The 26,083-nt window shown below is 41.5% G+C and overlaps 1 protein-coding gene and 1 long non-coding RNA gene across 2 annotated transcripts; one reads left to right on the top strand and one right to left on the bottom strand.

The window, feature by feature from the left end:
- Window positions 1-1,462: 1,462 nt before the first annotated feature.
- zgc:162816 (uncharacterized protein LOC571260 homolog) lies at window positions 1,463-21,974 on the bottom strand. The gene is made up of 9 exons (XM_034183901.1): window positions 21,782-21,974; window positions 21,565-21,694; window positions 19,486-19,636; window positions 19,220-19,400; window positions 6,063-6,181; window positions 5,806-5,932; window positions 2,051-2,113; window positions 1,865-1,970; window positions 1,463-1,789 (listed from the first exon to the last, which is right to left on the bottom strand). The coding sequence occupies exons 1-9, from the start codon at window positions 21,925-21,927 to the stop codon at window positions 1,700-1,702; spliced, it is 1,113 nt and encodes a 370-aa protein (XP_034039792.1). The 5' UTR covers window positions 21,928-21,974; the 3' UTR covers window positions 1,463-1,699.
- On the top strand, window positions 10,222-25,751 carry LOC117522479. Its single transcript, XR_004564223.1, has 3 exons — window positions 10,222-10,233; window positions 15,197-15,201; window positions 25,650-25,751. It is a non-coding gene; the product is annotated as an uncharacterized LOC117522479 (long non-coding RNA).
- Window positions 25,752-26,083: the final 332 nt, after the last annotated feature.

The raw sequence follows: 26,083 nt of genomic DNA, 5'->3' as shown, positions 1-26,083 counted from the left end.
GGTGATCAAATACTTATTTCATGCAATAAAATGCAAATTACATAAAATTCATACAATGTGATATTCTGATTTTTTTTAGATTCTGTCTCTCATAGTTGAAGTGTTCCTACAATAAAAAATTACAGACCTCTCCATTCTTTGTAAATGGTAAATGGACTGCATTTATATTACGCTTTTCCATCTTCATCACTCAAAGTGCTTTACAGTTATGCCTCACAGTCACCCATTCACATCGACGACAGGGTGCTGCCATGCAAGGCACTCACTACACACCAGGAGCAACTTGGGGATTAAGGAGCTTGCCCAAGGGCCCTTAGTGATTTTATGGTCAGGCTGGGGTTTGAACCGAGGATCGTCTGGTCTGATGCCAAACGTTTAACCACTAGACCATCACCTCTCCAGGTGGGAAAATTTGCAAAATCAACAGTGGATCAAACACTTATTTGCTTCACTGTAGCTGCATATGCATATGCATATGCATGTTTGTGTGTGTGTGTGTGTAAACAAATGCACATTTCCTAAAGATTTCTACTTTGTAGTTTTGTGATTGGGCTTTATGTGATTTTTTTTTCAGCATTATCTGCTAAGCTCTAACAAGCAAAGTAAAAAAAAGGAATCATCTCCTTTGCATCACACTCATTTTACTGGTTTCAAACTCCAGCACGTCACACGCTGCATGCAAGATTTACTTGGTTTTCATTATAAATGTATACATTTAAACATGCGGCATCATTATATTAGTCAGATGAGAAAATAGTTGTAACAACAACATTTCACTCAAAATGTTAAATCTTCAAGTATTTATACACAGTTATCTCTGACTTTTACAGTACTACTGTGCATATTATGCACCTGGAGATTACAGACTTTATATATTTATTATTGAACTACAGGTAATTACATCCACCAAGGACATAATAAAATCATCAGCGTTTATTTATTTGTCTGTCTGTTAGCAGGATTACATCAAACTACTGCACGGATTTTAACAAAAGTTTCACCACCGATAGATATTAGGCCATGGACGACTCCATTAAATTTTGGAGGTGGTCCAGATCTGGATTCTGGATCAAGATTTCATTTTATATAGGCTTCTAAGGATTATATCAAAAACTACGTCACGGATTCTCACCAAATTTGCACCACAGATAGATATTAGGGCATGGAGGACTCCATTAAAGTTTGGAGGTGATCCGGATCTAGATTCTGGATCAGGATTTCAATTTGTACTCTTTGTCGGATTTTGAGGATTACATCATAACTACTTAACGGATGTTCACCACACATTGGTGTTAGGCCATGAAAGACTCCATTAAATTTCGGAGGTGATCTATATCGAGATCTGGATTCTGGATCAGGATTTCACTTTGTAGACTTTTAAGGATTATGTCAAAACTACTTCACAGATACAACAACATGATGTAAAACCAAGATCGTTTTGTTTCAGCTTGTGAATTAAATATCAGATTTCAGCATCTTGTCGGACAATTCTGGATCAGTTCGCATTTATTCACTGTGTTGTGGAATCTGGATCCAGGTAAAGTCTGTGACACGATGTGAGTCATATTTATTATGAGTCCTCGTCAAGCTTTGGCGGATGTCAGAAATCTCGGATTGCTCTTGTTCACTACTAATATAATCAACACCTGGGAGCTTGAGTGGCTACAACTTTGGAAGGTCATGCGTGAGCAACAGCTCTTCACCACCCGCGTGTGGGCATCCACCTCCCCACCAGATGTCCCTCAGAGTGCACGTGGTATACAGGGTGCATCATCGCGGTTGCACATGACTGCAGAATCCAACAAAGACACAGTGAGTCATGAAGAGACACAAAAAGGGAGAGCGATAGAGCAGTATTACTAACATGGTAGGGCATCAGGTGGAGCAGCGACCCCAGCGGGTATTTGTTGTAGTCCAGCTGACCTGAGAGGGGCTCCACTCTGCCGTGCTCCTGGGTCATAGACAACAACCTGGCAGGAAACTCCTGTTGTCAGTATTTCAGTACAGTTACAACTGTAGCTCTGTGAGTGCAGGAAACAGACTGAGTTACTTGAGGTTTGGATGTCCTTCAATCACAGTGTATCCCGTGGGAAGTTTTCCAGCTCCATCCAGACTGAGTGAGCAAAAAGAGTGAAGTGTCAAAAAAGACATAACAAATAAAAGACATGCAAATGGAAGATATTAATCGGAGCGGCAGTGGTGAGGACATGAGTTACATAGTCATAATTTTTGAATTTGTATTCCCTCTGCAATTATGAACTGAAGAAAAGGGTTAAGTTGATTTTTAGTGAAAAAGCAAAACTTCATGATTTCAAAAATAATGATAATGCTGCTCATACTATAATTACTACAAATAATACAACACTACACTTATTAACTGCAGAGCAGGTAGCTCAGTGGATATGGAGCTGACCTGCCAACATGTGGACCTAGGTTGAAATCCCAAGAGAAGATAAGAGAACAGATGTTGAAAGTGCTTTACAATGATGCCTCACACTTACTTCGCAAGGCTAGTATCTATTTTACAGCTGGGCGGACTGAGACAGTGCAGATTATGTGCCTTCTCCGAGGATACAGACAAGTAGCATGAGTTGGATATGAAGCAGGTCAGCTCCTTATCCACTGAGCTACGTGTTAAGCACTCTGCATTGTCTCAGTCCACCCAGTTATAGATAGGCACCAGCTTTGGCAGGGGTAGTACCTGCCATGGATTGGCATCCCATCCAAGGGGAGTCATGGACTCTTGCTCACTTCACACCATGAGAACAAGAGAAACACTCAGGAAGGTATCAGAGAGGAGGATGCTGAGGAAACTGCTCAGCATCCTGGATAACACCTCCCACCGCCTGCATGCCATGCCACAGTAACTTCCTGTCAGAGCACCTTCAGCCATAGAGTGAGACCACTGAGGTGCACCACACAAAGCCGCAGGATGCCTTTCCTACCTGTGGCAATCAGACTGTATAATTCTTCCCCTTTTAGCAGGATGAATACATAATAACAGAGTTATTCAGTTATTCTGAGTTATGTGCAATATTTCCTTCGGGATAAATAAAGTTGATCTTATCTTAGCATCCGGTCCAATGGGCCTCAAGGCCTATAAAGGACTTGCTTTACTTTATTACTCATATTAACTAGAGATCAGTTACAACCCCAATTCCAATGAAGTTGGGACGTTGTGTAAAATGTAAATAAAAACAGAATATAATGACTTGCAAATCCTCTTCAACCTATATTCAACTGAATACACCACAAAGACAAGATATTTAATGTTCAAACTGATAAATTTTATTGTTTTTGTGCAAATATTTGCTCATTTTGAAATGGATGCCTGCAACACATTTCAAAAAAGCTGGGACAGTTGTATGTTTACCACCGTGTTACATCACCCTTCCTTCTAACAACACTCGATAAGTGTTTGGGAAGTGAGGACACTAATTGTTGAAGCTCCCCGGGCACCTAAAGGTGACTTCTGCTCCTAACTGGCAATTAGGATGGGTTAAATGCAGCAAACACATTTCATTGTGCAGGGAACATGTTCTTTTGTGCATATGACAATAAAATTCTTTTGAATCCTTTCAAGCTTTGTAGGTGGAATTCTTTCCCATTCTTGCTTGATGTATGACTTCAGTTGTTCAACAGTCCGGGGTCTCCGTTGTCATATTTTGCGCTTCATAATGCGCCACACATTTTCAATGGGTGACAGGTCTGGACTGCAGGCAGGCCAGTCTAGTACCTGCACTCTTTTACTACAAAGCCACACTGTTGTAACACGTGCAGAATGTGGCTTGGCATTGTCTTGCTGAAATAAGCAGGGACGTCCCTGAAAAAGACGTTGCTTGGATGGCAGCATGTGTTGCTCCAAAACCTGGATGTACCTTTCAGCACTGATGGTGCCATCACAGATGTGTAAGCTGCCCATGCCATGGGCACTAACACACCCCATGCCATCACAGATGCTGGCTTTTGAACTCTGCCCTGGAAACAATCTGGACGGTCTTTTTCCTCTTTTGAACGGAGGACACAATGTCCATGATTTCCAAAAACAAATGAAATGCAGACTCATCAGACCACAGCACACTTTTCCATTTTGTGTCTGTCCATTTCAAATGAGCTCGGACCCAGAGAAGGCGGCGGTGTTTCTGAATGTTGTTGATGTATGGCTTTCACTTTGCATGGTAGTTTTAACTTGCACTTGTAGATGTAGCAACAAACTGCATTAACTGACAATGGTTTTCTGAAGTGATCCTGAGCCCACACGGTAAGATCCTTTACACAATGTCGGTTTTTAATGCAGTGCCGCCTGAGGGATCAAAGGTCACGGGCATTCAATGCTTGTTTTCGGCCTTGCCGCTTACGTGTAGAAAGTTCTCCAGATTATCTGAATCTTCTGATTATATTATGGACTGTAGATGATGGAATCCCACATTGAGAAATATAAAATATATGAAATATGAATATGAAATATAAATAGGCACCAGCTTTGGAAGGGGTAGTAAGGGGTAGTTTCTACTTTTTTTTTTTTACTAATAGCCCAATTTCATAGCCTTAAGAGTGTGCATATCATGAATGCTTGGTCTTGTTGGATTTGTGAGAATCTACTGAATCTACTGGTACCTTGTTTCCCATGTAACAATAAGAAATATACTCAAAACCTAAAACCTGGATTAATCTTTTTAGTCACATAGCACTACTATTATTCTGAACACTACCGTATATATATATATATATATATATATATATATATATATATATATATATATATATATATATATATATATATATATTACAAACAAACAGTTATCTAGGCTATTAATTTATACCAATATGTGTTGTATCTGTTGTGGCTGGCGTGCCTGGCTGGCTTTTGTGTGTCTTCTGTTTCTGTCTTTTGGTTTTCCTCCCAGGTGGTGCGCATTTGGGACTGAGTGGCTGTGTAGCTGAGTTTATCAGGACCTCACCCTGATCACCTGAGGCTGATCACCTGCGGCTCGTCAGGACTCACAGCTGTGGTGCATCTACATGGATTGGAACATGGTGGCATTTAAGACTGGAGTACACAGTGTGTATTTGCCAGAGACTCAACCTTGTGACCAGACGGGTGAGATCGTCGTCTCTAGAGCCATCTCCCATCAGTGGATGCAGAGAACGTCCAGGTTTGATGCATGGTCTGTGAAAGAGGAGGGGGTGAGGTCTCACGCTCGTCAGCACACTTCCTGAGGTACGTTTGGTTTTGTGACTAACATTTATACAGTCAGTAAATGTGGTGTCTCTCACACCTTATTATATTGAGCTGTATGTTAGTCGTTTAAATCAGCTTCCACTGCAGTGGAGTTTTGTGAACAGGGTGTTCTATGCCTGCAGGGTGGGAAGCTGATTTGCAATTAAGCCAGGAAGTGTTTGCTGTTTGTACACCTTTGAGTGGTCTCTCTGTGTGTTGAGTGTGGACTCACATAATGATTTCTTCTTTCACAGACTCGGTTTGTCGCGGCCACCTGGGGGGTGTCGGCAGGGGTCCTTGGGTCCGAACAGTTTTCTGGCTCCGGACCGTTAGCGCTGCAGGGAGCGCACCGCAATCCACCACGCCAGACCGCGCACTCTTTTGTTGTTTTCGTATCACTTCACTGTTATGTTTATTAAACTCTGTTATCCTTTGTACCGTGCTCTGCTTATTTCATACTGGGTCCTTCAAACGCTGGTCGGTTCTCCGGGCTGCGTCCGACACATGACAGTATCACTCAATAGCATTTTAGTAGATAGAGGCCATTTTGCAAAGATAGTCCACACAACTGATGAATGTCATACCTGAGTCCACTCCACCCACAGTCAACCAGGAGCTGGTTCCTGTGAGGACAGTGGCCGATGACTCTGGTCAAAACCCTCACAGCTACATCCTCCAGAGTGCAGGATCCAATCAGAGACTGCTGCACATCTAAAGTCATCAAAAAACAACCAACAAAACACTAAAACATATAAAACCTCAGAGTTACTTTCAAAATGTGCAGTGGTTGTTTTATTGTCATTACACTATTTTACTTCCACCTACTGAAAAATCCACACACCATAGAAGACATAGTTTCCTGGATGCACCTCGCTGAGCTGTGCCATGTCTTTGATTGGATGACTACAGGAGGGGGTGGAGCCAATGCTGGACTTACAGGTGATACCAACAGCCTTCAGCCTAGAGGATGGAGAACCCACAGATATTCAACATATGACCGTGCGGTGCACTTTCTTCCTGACATGCATGTGGATAACTGTTGGTCAGATCAGCACAGTCACCTCTCCTGTTGTAACTAACAGGAAAGATGTTTTTTTTGTAGCAACTCCTGGGCTTGCACACTTGAGGCTAAACTAAAGTACTGAAAAGGTTATGCTAGTCATGCTAAAAATGCCTACATCAGATTGGTTCAAGGTCAAGGTCAACTTTATTATCCCAAGGGAAATTTGTCTTGGGCTTGCAATGCTGTGGTTAAAATGGTCAAATCATACAATCGTACAACAGACAACAACATAAAATACAAATACAGGAACACAGGAAACAGTCAGTTAAAATTACATAGTCTTCAGTGAGACTCCTCAACATCCGGTTGCAGGTACTATCCAGATTTATTCAAAGGAGTAAGAGTTCTTATTCCTAATATTTATTCCTGCGCAGTGGTGAACAAATCAACATGCAGACCCATATGGGGTCTGCTGTGGTGACCCCAAGTGAAAAAACGAGAGAAGCTGAAAGAACTCACTACTAGACCAAGTATTTCTACAGGACATTTAGCTAGAATATACTAATCATGTCTACTTGTAGTTCCAATGGAACAATAACATGTTTCTTCTAAAGTGTGGTTGTTAACATGGCACGCCTGGAATGACAGAGCATAACCAGGTCCCCTCAGGTAATCTCAATTTGATGGAAATGTTAAAATTGTTTGCGAGCCCTGAAGCCATTAATTGCTGACAGCCAATAAACAATGACTTACTCAAACCAAGCGTCTGAAAAAAGGGAGAGTGAAAAAACAGCCTTTCCTTCTCATTTTGGGTGATATACTGCGCTCTCACTGCGGTATTGTATCACTTCCTGTTCCGGAGCACAGTGGTGTTTTGCTGTATCTGTTAGCTGTTTAATCTGTGCAGTTAGATTGATCTAGTTATCTAGATTACGATTTGTTTCACAGTGTAATCTTCACGTGCCTTAACTAAAGCACTCCTTCTGCTGAATCACCTCTAAATTATTTACACATTATTCACTTTGCGTGTTTTTAGGAATCCGCTAGCTTAGCGCAGCTACTAGCTCTTAGCCGGTTTAGCATGGTGGCTTCTCCTGTCTCTCCCGCACTTTTCTGCTCTGGGTGTGAAATGTTTAGTTATTCCTCGGCCTCCTTTAGCAGTAATGGTACTTGTAATAAGTGTAGCTTATTCGTAGCTTTGGAGGCCAGGCTGGGCGAATTGGAGACTCGGCTCCGCACCGTGGAAAATTCTACAGCTAGCCAGGCCCCTGTAGTCAGTGCGGACCAAGGTAGCTTAGCCGCCGTTAGTTCCCCCCTGGCAGATCCCGAGCAGCCGGGAAAGCAGGCTGACTAGGTGACTGTGAGGAGGAAGCGTAGTTCTAAACAGAAGCCCCGTGTACACCGCCAACCCGTTCACATTTCTAACCGTTTTTCCCCACTCGACGACACACCCGCCGAGGATCAAACTCTGGTTATTGGCGACTCTGTTTTGAGAAATGTGAAGTTAGCGACACCAGCAACCATAGTCAATTGTCTTCCGGGGGCCAGAGCAGGCGACATTGAAGGAAATTTGAAACTGCTGGCTAAGGCTAAGCGTAAATTTGGTAAGATTGTAATTCACGTCGGCAGTAATGACACCCGGTTACGCCAATCGGAGGTCACTAAAATTAACATTCAATCGGTGTGTAACTTTGCAAAAACAATGTCGGACTCTGTAGTTTTCTCTGGGCCCCTCCCCAATCGGACCGGGAGTGACATGTTTAGCCGCATGTTCTCCTTGAATTGCTGGCTGTCTGAGTGGTGTCCAAAAAATTAGGTGGGCTTCATAGATAATTGGCAAAGCTTCTGGGGAAAACCTGGTCTTGTTAGGAGAGACGGCATCCATCCCACTTTAGATGGAGCAGCTCTCATTTCTAGAAATCTGGCCAATTTTCTTAAATCCTCCAAACCGTGACTATCCAGGGTTGGGACCAGGAAGCAGAGTTGAAGTCTTACACACCTCTCTGCAGCTTCTCTCCCCCTGCCATCCCCTCATTACCCCATCCCTGTAGAGACGGTGCCTGCTCCCAGACCACCAACAACCAGCAAAAATCTATTTAAGCATAAAAATTCAAAAAGAAAAAATAATATAGCACCTTCAACTGCACCACAGACTAAAACAGTTAAATGTGGTCTATTAAACATTAGGTCTCTCTCTTCTAAGTCCCTGTTGGTAAATGATATAATAATTGATCAACATATTGATTTATTCTGCCTTACAGAAACCTGGTTACAGCAGGATGAATATGTTAGTTTAAATGAGTCAACACCCCCGAGTCACACTAACTGTCAGAATGCTCGTAGCATGGGCCGAGGCGGAGGATTAGCAGCAATCTTCCATTCCAGCTTATTAATTAATCAAAAACCCAGACAGAGCTTTAATTCATTTGAAAGCTTGACTCTTAGTCTTGTCCATCCAAATTGGAAGTCCCAAAAACCAGTTTTATTTATTATCTATCGTCCACCTGGTCGTTACTGTGAGTTTCTCTGTGAATTTTCAGACCTTTTGTCTGACTTAGTGCTTAGCTCAGATAAGATAATTATAGTGGGCGATTTTAACATCCACACAGATGCTGAGAATGACAGCCTCAACACTGCATTTAATCTATTATTAGACTCTATTGGCTTTGCTCAAAATGTAAATGAGTCCACCCACCACTTTAATCATATCTTAGATCTTGTTCTGACTTATGGTATGGAAATAGAAGACTTAACAGTATTCCCTGAAAACTCCCTTCTGTCTGATCATTTCTTAATAACATTTACATTTACTCTGATGGACTACCCAGCAGTGGGGAATAAGATTCATTACACTAGAAGTCTTTCAGAAAGCGCTGTAACTAGGTTTAAGGATATGATTCCTTCTTTATGTTCTCTAATGCCATATAACAACACAGTGCAGAGTAGCTACCTAAACTCTGTAAGTGAGATAGAGTATCTCGTCAATAGTTTTACATCCTCATTGAAGACAACTTTGGATGCTGTAGCTCCTCTGAAAAAGAGAGCTTTAAATCAGTAGTGCCTGACTCCATGGTATAACTCACAAACTCGTAGCTTAAAGCAGATAATCCGTAAGTTGGAGAGGAAATGGCATCTCACTAATTTAGAAGATCTTCACTTAGCCTGGAAAAAGAGTCTGTTGCTCTATAAAAAAAGCCCTCCGTAAAGCTAGGACATCTTTCTACTCATCACTAATTGAAGAAAATAAGAACAACCCCAGGTTTCTTTTCAGCACTGTAGTCAGGCTGACAAAGAGTCAGAGCTCTATTGAGCTGAGTATTCCATTAACTTTAACTAGTAATGACTTCATGACTTTCTTTGCTAACAAAATTTTAACTATTAGAGAAAAAATTACTCATAACCATCCCAAAGATGTATCGTTATCTTTGGCTGCTTTCAGTGATGCCGGTATTTGGTTAGACTCTTTCTCTCCGATTGTTCTGTCTGAGTTATTTTCATTAGTTACTTCATCCAAACCATCAACATGTTTATTAGACCCCATTCCTACCAGGCTGCTCAAGGAAGCCCTACCATTATTTAATGCTTCGATCTTAAATATGATCAATCTATCTTTATTAGTTGGCTATGTACCACAGGCTTTTAAGGTGGCAGTAATTAAACCATTACTTAAAAAGCCATCACTTGACCCAGCTATCTTAGCTAATTATAGGCCAATCTCCAACCTTCCTTTTCTCTCAGAAATTCTTGAAAGGGTAGTTGTAAAACAGCTAACTGATCATCTGCAGAGGAATGGTCTATTTGAAGAGTTTCAGTCAGGTTTTAGAATTCATCATAGTACAGAAACAGCATTAGTGAAGGTTACAAATGATCTTCTTATGGCCTCGGACAGTGGACTCATCTCTGTGCTTGTTCTGTTAGACCTCAGTGCTGCTTTTGATACTGTTGACCATAAAATTTTATTACAGAGATTACAGCATGCCATAGGTATTAAAGGCACTGCGCTGCGGTGGTTTGAATCATATTTGTCTAATAGATTACAATTTGTTCATGTAAATGGGGAATCTTCTTCACAGACTAAAGTTAATTATGGAGTTCCACAAGGTTCTGTGCTAGGACCAATTTTATTCACTTTATACATGCTTCCCTTAGGCAGTATTATTAGACGGTATTGTTTAAATTTTCATTGTTACGCAGATGATACCCAGCTTTATCTATCCATGAAGCCAGAGGACACACACCAATTAGCTAAACTGCAGGATTGTCTTACAGACATAAAGACATGGATGACCTCTAATTTCCTGCTTTTAAACTCAGATAAAACTGAAGTTATTGTACTTGGCCCCACAAATCTTAGAAACATGGTGTCTAATCAGATCCTTACTCTGGATGGCATTACCCTGACCTCTAGTAATACTGTGAGAAATCTTGGAGTCATTTTTGATCAGGATATGTCATTCAAAGCGCATATTAAACAAATATGTAGGACTGCTTTTTTGCATTTACGCAATATCTCTAAAATTAGAAAGGTCTTGTCTCAGAGTGATGCTGAAAAACTAATTCATGCATTTATTTCCTCTAGGCTGGACTATTGTAATTCATTATTATCAGGTTGTCCTAAAAGTTCCCTAAAAAGCCTTCAGTTAATTCAAAATGCTGCAGCTAGAGTACTAACGGGGACTAGAAGGAGAGAGCATATCTCACCCATATTGGCCTCTCTTCATTGGCTTCCTGTTAACTCTAGAATAGAATTTAAAATTCTTCTTCTTACTTATAAGGTTTTGAATAATCAGGTCCCATCTTATCTTAGGGACCTCGTAGTACCATATCACCCCAATAGAGCGCTTCGCTCTCAGACTGCAGGCTTACTTGTAGTTCCTAGGGTTTGTAAGAGTAGAATGGGAGGCAGAGCCTTCAGCTTTCAGGCTCCTCTCCTGTGGAACCAGCTCCCAATTCAGATCAGGGAGACAGACACCCTCTCTACTTTAAGATTAGGCTTAAAACTTTCCTTTTTGCTAAAGCTTATAGTTAGGGCTGGATCAGATGACCCTGAACCATCCCTTAGTTATGCTGCTATAGACGTAGACTGCTGGGGGGTTCCCACGATGCACTGTTTCTTTCTCTTTTGCTCTGTATGCACCACTCTGCATTTAATCATTAGTGATCGATCTCTGCTCCCCTCCACAGCATGTCTTTTTCCTGGTTCTCTCCCTCAGCCCCAACCAGTCCCAGCAGAAGACTGCCCCTCCCTGAGCCTGGTTCTGCTGGAGGTTTCTTCCTGTTAAAAGGGAGTTTTTCCTTCCCACTGTAGCCAAGTGCTTGCTCACAGGGGGTCGTTTTGACCGTTGGGGTTTTACATAATTATTGTATGGCCTTGCCTTACAATATAAGGCGCCTTGGGGCAACTGTTTGTTGTGATTTGGCGCTATATAAAAAAAATTGATTGATTGATTGATATAAATTCATACCATCAAATTGCTCTGAACACTAAATGAGTAAAAACTCCACTGACACTCTTCAATGTGACCAAGCTTCAAAGTGAGGTTTTGAAAAGAAGCCATGTAACTGTGGTCAGACATGGTGTTCAGCCATCTCTCAACAAACAAACAACTTTCTGTGGCCTGTAATCCTGATATTATCGTTACTACAGCTGTTCTGATTGGCTTTCTTTCTTTCATCTTCTATCAGCCGCCCCCGTTAGGGGTTGCCACAGCAGATCAGTCATTTCCATCTCACCCTGTCCTCTGTAACTTCCTCTGTCACATCAACCACCTGCATGTCCTCCCTCATCACATCCATAAACCTCCTCTTTGGCCTCCCTCTTTTCCTCCTCCCTGGTGGCTCCATCCTCAGCATCCTTCTCCCTATATACCCTGTATACCCTGGGTCCCCCCTCTGCACATGTCTAAACCATCTCAATCTCGCCTCTCTCACTTTGTCTCCAAACTGTCCCACCTGAGCTGTCCCTCTGATATGTTCTTTTGTAATCCGGTCTATTCTTGTCACTCCCAAAGAGAATCGCACCATCTTCAGCTCTACCACCTCCAGATCTGCCTCCTGTCTTTTTGTTACTGCAATCAACTCTAAGCCATACAACATAGCTAGTCCCACTACTGTCTTGCAAACTTTCCCCTTCGCACTTGCTGATATTCTTCAGTCCATTACTTTGGATAGCTGATCCCAAGTATGTAAACTCATCTACCTTCACCACCTCTACTCCTTGTAACCGCACTATACCACTGGGCTCCCTCTCATTCACACACATGTACTCAGTCTTGCTCCTACTGGCTTTCATTCCCCTTCTCTCCACAGCATATCTCCACATCTAAAGACCAGACTAAACCTGCCCTCTACTCTCACAACAGATCACAATGTCATCTGCAAATACCATAGTCCATCACCACTGTGAACAAGAAAGGACTCAGAGCTGATCCTTGGAGTAATCCCACCTCCACCTTTAATGCATGTCATACTTTACATGTCACTGCTGTCACACTGTCATGGTACATATCTTGCACTACCCTCACATACATCTTTGCCACTGCCTCAAACAATACCACAACTCCTCTATTTGCACCCTGTCACAAGCTGAGGTCTCACAGATTGGAGGTGAGCCTAAAACCACCAAGACCTGTTCTTATGATTCTCAGAGTTCACTGGTGCAGGCTAAAGATAACAATGTTAGTACAGTATAATCAAAAGCCATACTGTGTGACTAATTTATTCCAGTGTCCCTTACCGCCCACCTTGAACCAAACTGTATGCATTTCATAATGATTAATGAAAAATAAGTTCAACACATTTTCTATGACATGGAAATGTTCATGTGTCCATCCCTTGAAATGTGTAAAGAAAACTGATGTAAAAGTGATGATTTGATTTGACAATAATGTTGATATTGAGTTTATCTAATTACTTACTAAGAGATTCTATGTATAAAAATATTTGGAATTGCTAAAAAAAATAAAAAGAAAGAAAAAAAAGAAACCCCTCAACATTCTACTCATAGCACTTTACTTTTTCCACATTCTGTTGTTACAGCCTTATTCCAAAATGGAATAAATTCATTTTTCCCTTACAATTCTACTCACAACAACCCACAATGACAACAAAAAGTTTTTTTTTTTGCAAATTAAAAAAAAAAAAAAAAAAATCACACGTACATAAATATTCACAGCCTTTGCTCCGTACTTTGTTGATGCACTTTTGGCAGCAATTAGAGCCTCAAGTCTTCTTGAATATGATACCACATGTTTGGTGCACCTATCTTTGGGCAGTTTTGCCCATTCCTCTTCGTAGCAGCTCTCAAGCTCCATCAAGTTGGTTGGGGAGTATCGGTGCACAGCAATTGTCAGATCTCTCCAGAGATGTTCAATCAGACTCAGGTCTGGGCTCTGGCTGGGCCACTCAAGGACATTCACGTAGTTATCCTGAAGCCACTCCTTTGATATCTTGGCTGTGTGTTTAGGGTGACTGTCCTGCTAAAAGATGAAATGTCACCCGAGTGTGAGGTCAAGAGCACTCTGGAGCAGGTTTTCATCCAGGATCTCTGTACATTGCTGCATTCATCTTTCCCTCAAGCCTGACTAGTCTCCCAGGTCCTGCTGCTGAAAAACATCCCCACAGCATGATGCTGCCACCACCATGGTTTACTGTAAGGATGGTGCCTGTTTCCTCCAAAAATGACACTCGTTTCGTTTCTCATGGTCTGAAAGTCCTTCAGGTGGCTTTTGGCAAAGTCCAGGCAGGCTGCCTTTTACTAAGGAGTGACTTCTGTCTGGCCACTCTACCATACAGGCCTGATTAGTGGATTGCTGCAGAGATAGTTATCATTCTGGAAGATTCTCCTCTCCCCACAGAGGAATGCTGGCGCTCTGTCAGAATGACCAAGAACCCAATGGTCACGCTGTCAGACTAAGGTCCTTCTCCCCCAATCGCTCAGTTTAGACGGACGGCCAGCTCTAGAACGAGTTCTGGTGGATCCAAACTTCTTCCATTTACAGATGATGGAGGCCACTGTGTTTTTAGGAATCCGCTAGCTTAGCGTAGCTACTAGCTCTTAGCCGATTTAGCATGGCGGCTTCTCCTGTCTCTCCCGCACTTTTCTGCTCTGGGTGTGAAATGTTTAGTTATTCCTCGGCCTCCTTTAGCAGTAATGGTACTTGTAATAAGTGTAGCTTATTCGTAGCTTTGGAGGCCAGGCTGGGCGAATTGGAGACTCGGCTCCGCACTGTGGAAAATTCTACAGCTAGCCAGGCCCCTGTAGTCGGTGCGGACCAAGGTAGCTTAGCCGCCGTTAGTTCCCCCCTGGCAGATCCCGAGCAGCCGGGAAAGCAGGCCGACTGGGTGACTGTGAGGAGGAAGCGTAGCCCTAAACAGAAGCCCCGTGTACACCGCCAACCCGTTCACATTTCTAACCGTTTTTCCCCACTCGACGACACACCCGCCGAGGATCAAACTCTGGTTATTGGCGACTCTGTTTTGAGAAATGTGAAGTTAGCGACACCAGCAACCATAGTCAATTGTCTTCCGGGGGCCAGAGCAGGCGACATTGAAGGAAATTTGAAACTGCTGGCTAAGGCTAAGCGTAAATTTGGTAAGATTGTAATTCACGTCGGCAGTAATGACACCCGGTTACGCCAATCGGAGGTCACTAAAATTAACATTCAATCGGTGTGTAACTTTGCAAAAACAATGTCGGACTCTGTAGTTTTCTCTGGGCCCCTCCCCAATCAGACCGGGAGTGACATGTTTAGCCGCATGTTCTCCTTGAATTGCTGGCTGTCTGAGTGGTGTCCAAAAAATGAGGTGGGCTTCATAGATAATTGGCAAAGCTTCTGGGGAAAACCTGGTCTTGTTAGGAGAGACGGCATCCATCCCACTTTGGATGGAGCAGCTCTCATTTCTAGAAATCTGGATAATTTTCTTAAATCCTCCAAACCGTGACTATCCAGGGTTGGGACCAGGAAGCAGAGTTGTAGTCTTACACACCTCTCTGCAGCTTCTCTCCCCCTGCCATCCCCTCATTACCCCATCCCCATAGAGACGGTGCCTGCTCCCAGACTACCAATAACCAGCAAAAATCTATTTAAGCATAAAAATTCAAAAAGAAAAAATAATATAGCACCTTCAACTGCACCACAGACTAAAACAGTTAAATGTGGTCTATTAAACATTAGGTCTCTCTCTTCTAAGTCCCTGTTGGTAAATGATATAATAATTGATCAACATATTGATTTATTCTGCCTAACAGAAACCTGGTTACAGCAGGATGAATATGTTAGTTTAAATGAGTCAACACCCCCGAGTCACACTAACTGTCAGAACGTTCGTAGCACGGGCCGGGGCGGTGGATTAGCAGCAATCTTCCATTCCAGCTTATTAATTAATCAAAACCCAGACAGAGCTTTAATTCATTTGAAAGCTTGTCTCTTAGTCTTGTCCATCCAAATTGGAAGTCCCAAAAACCAGTTTTATTTGTTATTATCTATCGTCCACCTGGTCGTTACTGTGAGTTTCTCTGTGAATTTTCAGACCTTTTGTCTGACTTAGTGCTTAGCTCAGATAAGATAATTATAGTGGGCGATTTTAACATCCACACAGATGCTGAGAATGACAGCCTCAACACTGCATTTAATCTATTATTAGACTCTATTGGCTTTGCTCAAAAAGTAAATGAGTCCACCCACCACTTTAATCATATCTTAGATCTTGTTCTGACTTATGGTATGGAAATAGAAGACTTAACAGTATTCCCTGAAAACTCCCTTCTGTCTGATCATTTTTTAATAACATTTACATTTACTCTGATGGACTACCCAGCAGTAGGGAATAAGTTTCATTACACTAGAAGTCTTTCAGAAAGCGCTGTAACTAGGTTTAAGGATATGATTCCTTCTTTATGTTCTCTAATGCCATATAACAACACAGTGCAGAGTAGCTACCTAAACTCTGTAAGGGAGATAGAATATCTCGTCAATAGTTTTGCATCCTCATTGAAGACAACTTTGGATGCTGTAGCTCCTCTGAAAAAGAGAGCTTTAAATCAGAAGTGTCTGACTCCATGGTATAACTCTCAAACTCGTAGCTTAAAGCAGATAACCCGTAAGTTGGAGAGGAAATGGCGTCTCACTAATTTAGAAGATCTTCACTTAGCCTGGAAAAAGAGTCTGTTGCTCTATAAAAAAGCCCTCCGTAAAGCTAGGACATCTTTCTACTCATCACTAATTGAAGAAAATAAGAACAACCCCAGGTTTCTTTTCAGCACTGTAGCCAGGCTGACAAAGAGTCAGAGCTCTATTGAGCTGAGTATTCCATTAACTTTAACTAGTAATGACTTCATGACTTTCTTTGCTAACAAAATTTTAACTATTAGAGAAAAAATTACTCATAACCATCCCAAAGACGTATCGTTATCTTTGGCTGCTTTCAGTGATGCCGGTATTTGGTTAGACTCTTTCTCTCCGATTGTTCTGTCTGAGTTATTTTCATTAGTTACTTCATCCAAACCATCAACATGTTTATTAGACCCCATTCCTACCAGGCTGCTCAAGGAAGCCCTACCATTATTTAATGCTTCGATCTTAAATATGATCAATCTATCTTTGTTAGTTGGCTATGTACCACAGGCTTTTAAGGTGGCAGTAATTAAACCATTACTTAAAAAGCCATCACTTGACCCAGCTATCTTAGCTAATTATAGGCCAATCTCCAACCTTCCTTTTCTCTCAAAAATTCTTGAAAGGGTAGTTGTAAAACAGCTAACTGATCATCTGCAGAGGAATGGTCTATTTGAAGAGTTTCAGTCAGGTTTTAGAATTCATCATAGTACAGAAACAGCATTAGTGAAGGTTACAAATGATCTTCTTATGGCCTCGGACAGTGGACTCATCTCTGTGCTTGTTCTGTTAGACCTCAGTGCTGCTTTTGATACTGTTGACCATAAAATTTCATTACAGAGATTAGAGCATGCCATAGGTATTAAAGGCACTGCGCTGCGGTGGTTTGAATCATATTTGTCTAATAGATTACAATTTGTTCATGTAATTGGGGAATCTTCTTCACAGACTAAAGTTAATTATGGAGTTCCACAAGGTTCTGTGCTAGGACCAATTTTATTCACTTTATACATGCTTCCCTTAGGCAGTATTATTAGACGGTATTGCTTAAATTTTCATTGTTACGCAGATGATACCCAGCTTTATCTATCCATGAAGCCAGAGGACACACACCAATTAGCTAAACTGCAGGATTGTCTTACAGACATAAAGACATGGATGACCTCTAATTTCCTGCTTTTAAACTCAGATAAAACTGAAGTTATTGTACTTGGCCCCACAAATCTTAGAAACATGGTGTCTAACCAGATCCTTACTCTGGATGGCATTACCCTGACCTCTAGTAATACTGTGAGAAATCTTGGAGTCATTTTTGATCAGGATATGTCATTCAAAGCGCATATTAAACAAATATGTAGGACTGCTTTTTTGCATTTACGCAATATCTCTAAAATCAGAAAGGTCTTGTCTCAGAGTGATGCTGAAAAACTAATTCATGCATTTATTTCCTCTAGGCTGGACTATTGTAATTCATTATTATCAGGTTGTCCTAAAAGTTCCCTAAAAAGCCTTCAGTTAATTCAAAATGCTGCAGCTAGAGTGCTGACGGGGACTAGAAGGAGAGAGCATATCTCACCCATATTGGCCTCTCTTCATTGGCTTCCTGTTAATTCTAGAATAGAATTTAAAATTCTTCTTCTTACTTATAAGGTTTTGAATAATCAGGTCCCATCTTATCTTAGGGACCTCGTAGTACCATATCACCCCAATAGAGCGCTTCGCTCTCAGACTGCAGGCTTACTTGTAGTTCCTAGGGTTTGTAAGAGTAGAATGGGAGGCAGAGCCTTCAGCTTTCAGGCTCCTCTCCTGTGGAACCAGCTCCCAATTCAGATCAGGGAGACAGACACCCTCTCTACTTTTAAGATTAGGCTTAAAACTTTCCTTTTTGCTAAAGCTTATAGTTAGGGCTGGATCAGGTGACCCTGAACCATCCCTTAGTTATGCTGCTATAGACGTAGACTGCTGGGGGGTTCCCATGATGCACTGTTTCTTTCTCTTTTTGCTCTGTATGCACCACTCTGCATTTAATCATTAGTGATCGATCTCTGCTCCCCTCCACAGCATGTCTTTTTCCTGGTTCTCTCCCTCAGCCCCAACCAGTCCCAGCAGAAGACTGCCCCTCCCTGAGCCTGGTTCTGCTGGAGGTTTCTTCCTGTTAAAAGGGAGTTTTTCCTTCCCACTGTAGCCAAGTGCTTGCTCACAGGGGGTCGTTTTGACCGTTGGGGTTTTACATCATTATTGTATGGCCTTGCCTTACAATATAAAGCGCCTTGGGGCAACTGTTTGTTGTGATTTGGCGCTATATAAAAAAAAATTGATTGATTGATTGACTGTGCTGATCGGGACATTCAAAGCAGCAGAAATGTTTCTCTACCCTTCCCCAGATTTGTGCCTCAAGACAATCGTGTGTCAGAGGTCGACAGACAATTCCTTTGACTTCATGCTTGATTTGTGCTCTCACATGCACTGCCAACTGTGGAAACTTAAATGTATGCAGACAGGCGTGTGCCTTTCCAAATCACGTCCAATCAACTGAAGTTGCCCCAGGTGGACTCCAATTAAGCTGTAGAAACATCTCAAGGATGATCAGTGGAAACAGGATGCTGTGGCAAAGGCTTTTGTGGAAAATATGAATTTCAGAATAATGCTATAACATAACAAAATGTGGAAAAGTGAAGTGCTGTGAATGCTTTCCAGATGCACTGTACATGGGCAAAATAACAAAATTGCACTATTGTCCAAATACTTATGGATCTATTTGGAAATGTATTGAGCAATTACTACTAAATTTTCTAAAACTATTGCTTGTGGTCTAATTGGCCTCTGGTGGATCTTTCTTGACTGCAGTTGAATTTGATGGTCTGCTGTCTTTTTTCTTACTTTTCCATGAACTGTAACGTCAAAGTGGTCGTTTCCTGAGCAACGGCCTGTATTTGCTCCACCCCTCTGCAGTTGTAGGTGTTCCCACAGTGGGCATACACTCCCGTTAGCTCCACTCCCTCTGCTTCATCAATGGCCTGAGCCAGCTGGAGAGCCTCTGGGTCAGAGTGCAAGACACCAGCTACGGCACAGAATAAACATGTGGCTCAGCAGGTGACTGACCTCTAACAGATGATTAACTGTGTCCAGGTTTTGCCCTCCCCCACCTCTTCCATTGCCACAGTCGAGTTTCAGCCAGACGTGCCACTGCCGACCGTCTCTCAGTGGCCTATTTTTGAGCTGTTGTAGAGCATCACGGTGATCCAGTAAGACTTGGAACAGATTCAGCCTCTCTGAAAGCGCTGCACAGTTCTCCACCTGCAAACCCACACAGACACTACTGGTTGGAGTGGAACTGCACAGTAAAGAATACAATAAATTACACCATATTAAAGCACTTGACATATTTATTATTAAAGAGCTATAAATAAATAAATAAATAATTTGTTTCCATGCTCATTTTGTGAGCATTTCCCGTTATCTTGAACTTGACAACATTGTTGTGTATCATAAAGCTAAATATCATTTCTTGAGCTTTTTATGACTTTAAGCAAGATTTTTTTTTTTCTTCTGACGTTACTTCACTTTCCCAAACTTACTGACTTTAGCTAGCTTACAAGAATGTTTCTCTGATATTTACATGCTTCGTTTAGCTTTTTTGGCATAAGCTATTTTCATTATCTCACTTTAACTTCTTTAAACTTTCTATGACTACAGCTAGCAGCCATTAGCTGTCTGACTTTAGCAAGACTATGTTAGCTTTTCCTGAGTTTATCTCATGTCCCTGATATTCGAGGTTGGGTAGGATTACTTTGAAAGAATACATGTGGATTACATGTATGTATGTACATACATTTGGATTACTTGTAATCTGATTACTTTTGGATTACATTTCAAAGTAATCCTACCCAACCCTGCTGATATTGTTTATTTTGACACATTAGATTTTTCTAATCTCAGACCTCTTCTAACAGTGGAGTTCCTCTCTTGACCAGAATCAGGCTATTGGTACTGTAAGAGTGTTCCATGATGCATAACACAAAATGGCTGACACACATCCAAAATGTCCTTGTAACTAGCTGATCTTAACCTAACTGCTTTTCAAAATGGCTGATGCAAAAAATGTCCTTGTATTTGGTAAAACTATCTGCTCTTTTTACAACTGTCTAGTTGATAAAACCATCTGATCTTTATATAGATGTTTAATTGATAAAACCAATCAGCATGCGTCACGTTATTGCATCACACTACACTACATACATAAACACACACTATAAGATTTTTACATCACAACCATGAACGCACCGCGAACAGACAGCACCAATTTTCACTACACTTTGCAGCCTCACATAGATGCTGATTCAAGCCAGGTTAAGGACCGCCCATATGGGGGTGGCTTCGCTGAAGGAACAAAAGGTAGTGTAGAGTGCAAATCTGGGTTCTTTGTTCCAGGTGTTTGCATGCGACCTGTTCAAGATTCCAGCGCTGAGATGATTCCTGTATCAGTGTAACAACTCTTTACAATATAACATCTAAACTTTGAAGTCCGTGTCCTGTCCAATTCTTTTTGACGATCACTCACCATGATAAAAGAACCTAACAGTACTTTCAGAGCCAGACTGAATGTTTGTTTTGTTTCAGTGAATATTTGGGTGTTATTTGCTCAGGTGTAACGCCATTACCACTAGCAAAACTGCACACTACTTTCTCTTAAATGGTTTAAGGATGAGAAGAGTTAATTTTTCTGAAATGCACCAAGTCTAGATTGGATTATACTTTGGCATCCATGCAACGGGTTTTTGTACTCCGGTTTATGATAACGGTCTGCATCCAGTTTTCGAAGGTTTCACCTTTTGCATTCTGCATGAAACAAAAAACAAAAAACAAACAAAAAAACATGCTACTGTGTTTCACAGAGTTTACGACAAACTCTTGTAGACATTTGATTTGGGAATACAGAAAACATACGAGTGGCTGCAGGTAAAATCTGCTTTTTTTTTTTGCCCTCCAACCTTTTTTTGTGATTTCTCTATACTATTCTGTCACCAGACAAAATGCCAGGCGGAAAACAGCTTTTTTGCCAGACATTTGATTTTTGTTAAGGATTTGTCCAGCAGTGTAATGATGACTGTTTGAGTGGCGATGTCCTGTATTTTCATGAGCCACTGAGCCTTCGGGGCAACACTGTGTATAGGTTAGTCACAGTTTTAGTGTAGCAGGTACAGTGTCATATGAGTGTTAAGAACCTTATCAAACGGTAGAGAATACGCATAAAGAATGTCATCAAATCCATTGTCAGCGTAGAAGCAGGCCTCTGCCAAAGTGGAGACTACAATGCACCTCTGTGAACCAGCCGTCATTATATCAGCACACTCACTAGATGGAAAAACAATAGCAGATTTTACTCAAAACTGGTTAAATGACAGTACTGGAAATGCATGTTTGTGTCATACAGAGTCATACAGAGTTTTGTGGGTCTTCATATGTGGTCGAAGTTGGACTCCAAGTTTCTGGCAGCGTTCTCTCATTTTCTGGGCATTTCTCTTCACTATGTCAACATCCACCACCAGAGCAGGCGTACAAAGTGCAGAGAGAGGCTCCCCCTCCATGATGACACCTGTGTAGACATCCCTTACAAAATCAAGCAATTAAATTATCACACATGACTGACCTCTCTATTCATTTACTGGATCGACATGCCTTCCCCCTGTGTGAACAAGAATTCGCCCTCAGGCGCTGAGGTTTCCCCCCATCTGTAATTTGAACCATGGCATTCAGTTGGACTTTTCGTTGATTTATCGCTTTGGTAGATAAATTAGGAGATATTCACTGAAGCATGTCCTTTGTGTTCCAATTCTGTATATGGAAATAAATACAACCTACTGTGTTGCTAACCTAACCACGCTACCATATTTTCACTGGGGTAAATACAATATTGCCAGTTCTACCTTCAAAGTTTAAAGACGTAACATACAGTATATATATAATCCAAATCAGCTCTATTTATAGAGCAATTTTTAAAAAAGCAGCAGAGTTTAGTGCCCCTTCACACATAACACGATTGAAGCCGACTAGCGCACGAAGGAGGAATTGCATGCCATTCCTGAACAATCGGAGCTGCCTCAAATGCCTTATACACCTGTCGCCACAACCGTTCATGCATACAAGCAGTCAAAAGACAGCGAATGCCCTGTGCATGCTCATTTGATCCCCCTCTCGGCAGGTGTTGGCCAAATTCCAGGTGCCACACACGAACATCTAACACCACTTGCTGGACACTCAGAAAAGGTGGGGCTATTCACGCTCCTGGTACAATAGTAGACAGTAGGCTACCACATTCGACCTGTCTGTGGAAAGTGTCTAGGTGTACGCTGTGTACTGCAACTCAGCTGGAGAACACACAATGCACATGTGTGTGTGGGCGCTCATGCCCTCATAAGGACCTGCCAGTGTCTGAACGTGCAGCACGGTATAAAGCCGCTCGACCAGCTGATGTCACTTTCACCACATAAACTGTAGTTTACATGACAGACAGAAAGCATGGAAATTAAAAAAACAAATAAGCAGTGTTGTGAAAAGTAACTTTGACAAGTTACTTTTTTAGTTGCTTTATACAGTTGCTTTATGCAGTTACTTCATTAGCAGCATTATGCAATTACTTTATTAGTATCTGCCGAAAACTTGCAACTAATAAGTAATGTAACTAATAAGGTAACGAGTAATGTAACTGGGTTACTCGTAAGATTGAGCAATCAGCAAAGTAACTCATCAGCAAAGTAACTAATAGTTACTTTTCTGAGTACTAAATCTTAAAAATAACCAAATTAGATTATGAGTAACTTTATTAATTACATTCAGCAGCTGCCAACAAGGTGTCCGCAGCTGCTAATGAACTAACTGTATGAAGTAACTGTAAAATATAACTGTATTAATTAACTAATGAAGTAACTTTCCAAAGTTACTTTCCCCAACACTGCAAATAATGGTGAAGGCATGAACTCATTCATGTGTGATTGCTTTGCTCATACACTCTGCTGTAGACATACGGTGCATGTAGGCTGACCACCGACTGAAAGATGGACGTGACCGTGCATGCAAGGTGTTATATCATAAACACAGACATCAGACAGATGCAGGACAAACAATAATACATACATAAAATTAAAATCACACAACAAAGCAACAGAGAGTGAGCCTTTTTGTTCTGTGAGCTGCCGAGGTCCGCTGACAGAGGTCAGTGTGTCCTGCGACCTGCAGCTCTTCAGATATCTGTGCTCGCAAGTCATAGCTGGGGAACACCTGTAGTGGGTTGTAGGATACGAGCTCACACAACTGTAATGTGAAGCACAGATATCGGCATGCTGTTCTGACATGGGAATAAATTAAAACATATTGCTTCAGCTGACCGCTGCATCAGCGCACCGCAACACTGGTGAATATCGTGCCATGCAGGAAATCACCCCACGGGACGTCCCCGCGAGGCGTGTATCACTGCGGGATTTCCCCACATTGTAATAATTAAAACACAGATCACATTTGCAGCGAAGCCCAACTCTTCATGGCATGGGAGCAGGCAGGCTCTTCATGAGACAAGCGCATCAGGTAATTCATGTAAAACATAAAAGGGATAACAGTAATCCACGTCATTTCATTAGTTCCTGGTGTACATCTAGGCGAAAGCGAACTCTGCTCTTTCTAACAGGAATTAAGTATAGTGAATTGTGGTGTTTTAAAAAAAAAAATTTCCTCCACTGCTGTGTGCGTGACTTTCCACGTGCTCGCACTGTGTTCATCCGTGTGAACACGAGAGTGCACGATACCGTCGCTGCAGTGTCGTGCACACCTGTCCAACCATGTGCCCCTCCTGACAGCAGGTGGAATGTTTCGTGGTTCCCCATTTTGTTTTTGGTTCACGGATTTTCTTCCGGTTTCTGCCTTTTTCGTGTTATGTGTGAAGGGGCCTTTAGCAATGTGCTGTAAAGCAGATAAACAAACCAATAAAATAACAACAAATCCGAACAAAAGACACAACAAGAGACATATTACACCAGAACACACCACTATCATTCTAAGTTAAAGGCCAAGGAATAAAAATGTGTCTTTAAAACAGGCAATGTGGGGGCCAACCTAACATATAGAGGGAGCTCATTTCAAAGTCTGGGAGCAGCAAATGAGAAAGCTTGGTCACCCATGGTTTTTAGCTGTGTTTTAGGGACGAAGAGCAACTGAAGGACCCGAGCGACCTCGATGGAACATATGGTTTCACTAGGTCAGATGTAAAGATTGGTACTAATGTATTTAGAGACTTGTGAAGACAGTGGTGTTATGGATTTGACATCATTTCTTTTGAATAGGAGGTAGATTTAGGAGTCATTGGCATAAATATGGTAGAATTAGCCATGTTTTTTAAAAATCAAACCCAAATGGAGGAGGTACAGGGAGACGAGGATTGCACCAAGATTATAACATTGGGGGACTCCACATGAGAGAGGGGCAGAGGATGATACAGAGTCACTAAGGTGGACAAAGAAGGTCCTCTGTGATAAATAGGACCTGAACAACTCTAAGGCCCTACCTGTGATGCCCACAAAATGTTCCAGGTGAATTTTACAGTGTAAAATGCTGCAGTAAGATCTAAAAGCACAACAACAGTTGAATCACCTGAGTCAGTACTTAATAAAAGATCATTTGAAACTCTAAAAGTACAGATTCTGTGATGTGAACAATGTCTACCTCCCTTGTCAATGGTGCTGGATTGTTAAAGTGTGTATCGCCACTAAATAAAATGTCAAAATAAGCTATTTTAACTAAAAATGAATTATGAAAAATTGATGTATTTTGTTTTATTTTTGGTGCTATATAACCTGAAAAATTAAGTCATAAACATGGGGAAATTAGCCTGATTTCACCTGCTGCTGATAAACACTCAGAAATGTCAAACTGTGAGGAATATGGACTTTGATGATGTCATGACTGAAATGACTGGGAAAATTTTAGTTTTTTACAATGTGAAATCAGTGTTTTTTGTGGACTTTGATAGTAAATATGTCAAAATGGTTAAAATCTGTGTTTAACAAGGATACACTAAAATGACTAGTGTTGCAGGTGGCCAGATTTTCCAAGAGTTTCTTTTAATAATGTTTCAGAAAAACAGCACAAGTGAAGCCCTGCACAGACTGAGAATGGTCTTCAAAACATGGATGTAACCACGGATTTTATCCTTCCGTTTTGTGTGACCAAGAGAAAATACTTAAGAAAGCGTGTTTCCTCTCCTGAAAGTGTGGAACTTGCTGTGTTTGTGGTTTGTGCCTATGCACTGCATCACACTAAGCTAAGATGCTACATGCAGGACACCGGCCAGTCTTGCTGAGGAAGCCGCTTCTGTGATCACAGAGTCGAACAGAAAGGTAACACTGAGTGGCTGCTTTTAACAGGGCAGCTGTGAAGGGGACCAGCTCTAAGCCCTTTGAATTATTGGCTAAGCTGAGCTAAATTGATGGCTAAGCTAAATGCTACAGGGAGCTATGGTGTCAGTGACACTGGCAAGTCTGGAGAAGAAGGCTATATATATAAACAAACACACACACATAAATACTGGACTTATTCTACACCAACACCAAGGAAACATATAGAGTGAGGCAAAAAAGTATTTGATTCACTGTCGATTTTGCAAGTTTTCTCATCTACAAGAAAGGTCTGTAATTTTTATCATGGATACACTTCAACTGTGAGAGACAGAATCTAAAAGAAAATTCAGAAAATCAC

The sequence above is a fragment of the Thalassophryne amazonica genome, chromosome 12 (genome assembly GCF_902500255.1).
Source record: "Thalassophryne amazonica chromosome 12, fThaAma1.1, whole genome shotgun sequence".
In the NCBI taxonomy this organism is placed as follows: domain Eukaryota; kingdom Metazoa; phylum Chordata; class Actinopteri; order Batrachoidiformes; family Batrachoididae; genus Thalassophryne; species Thalassophryne amazonica.
This window is presented reverse-complemented; position numbering and strand designations above follow the sequence as displayed.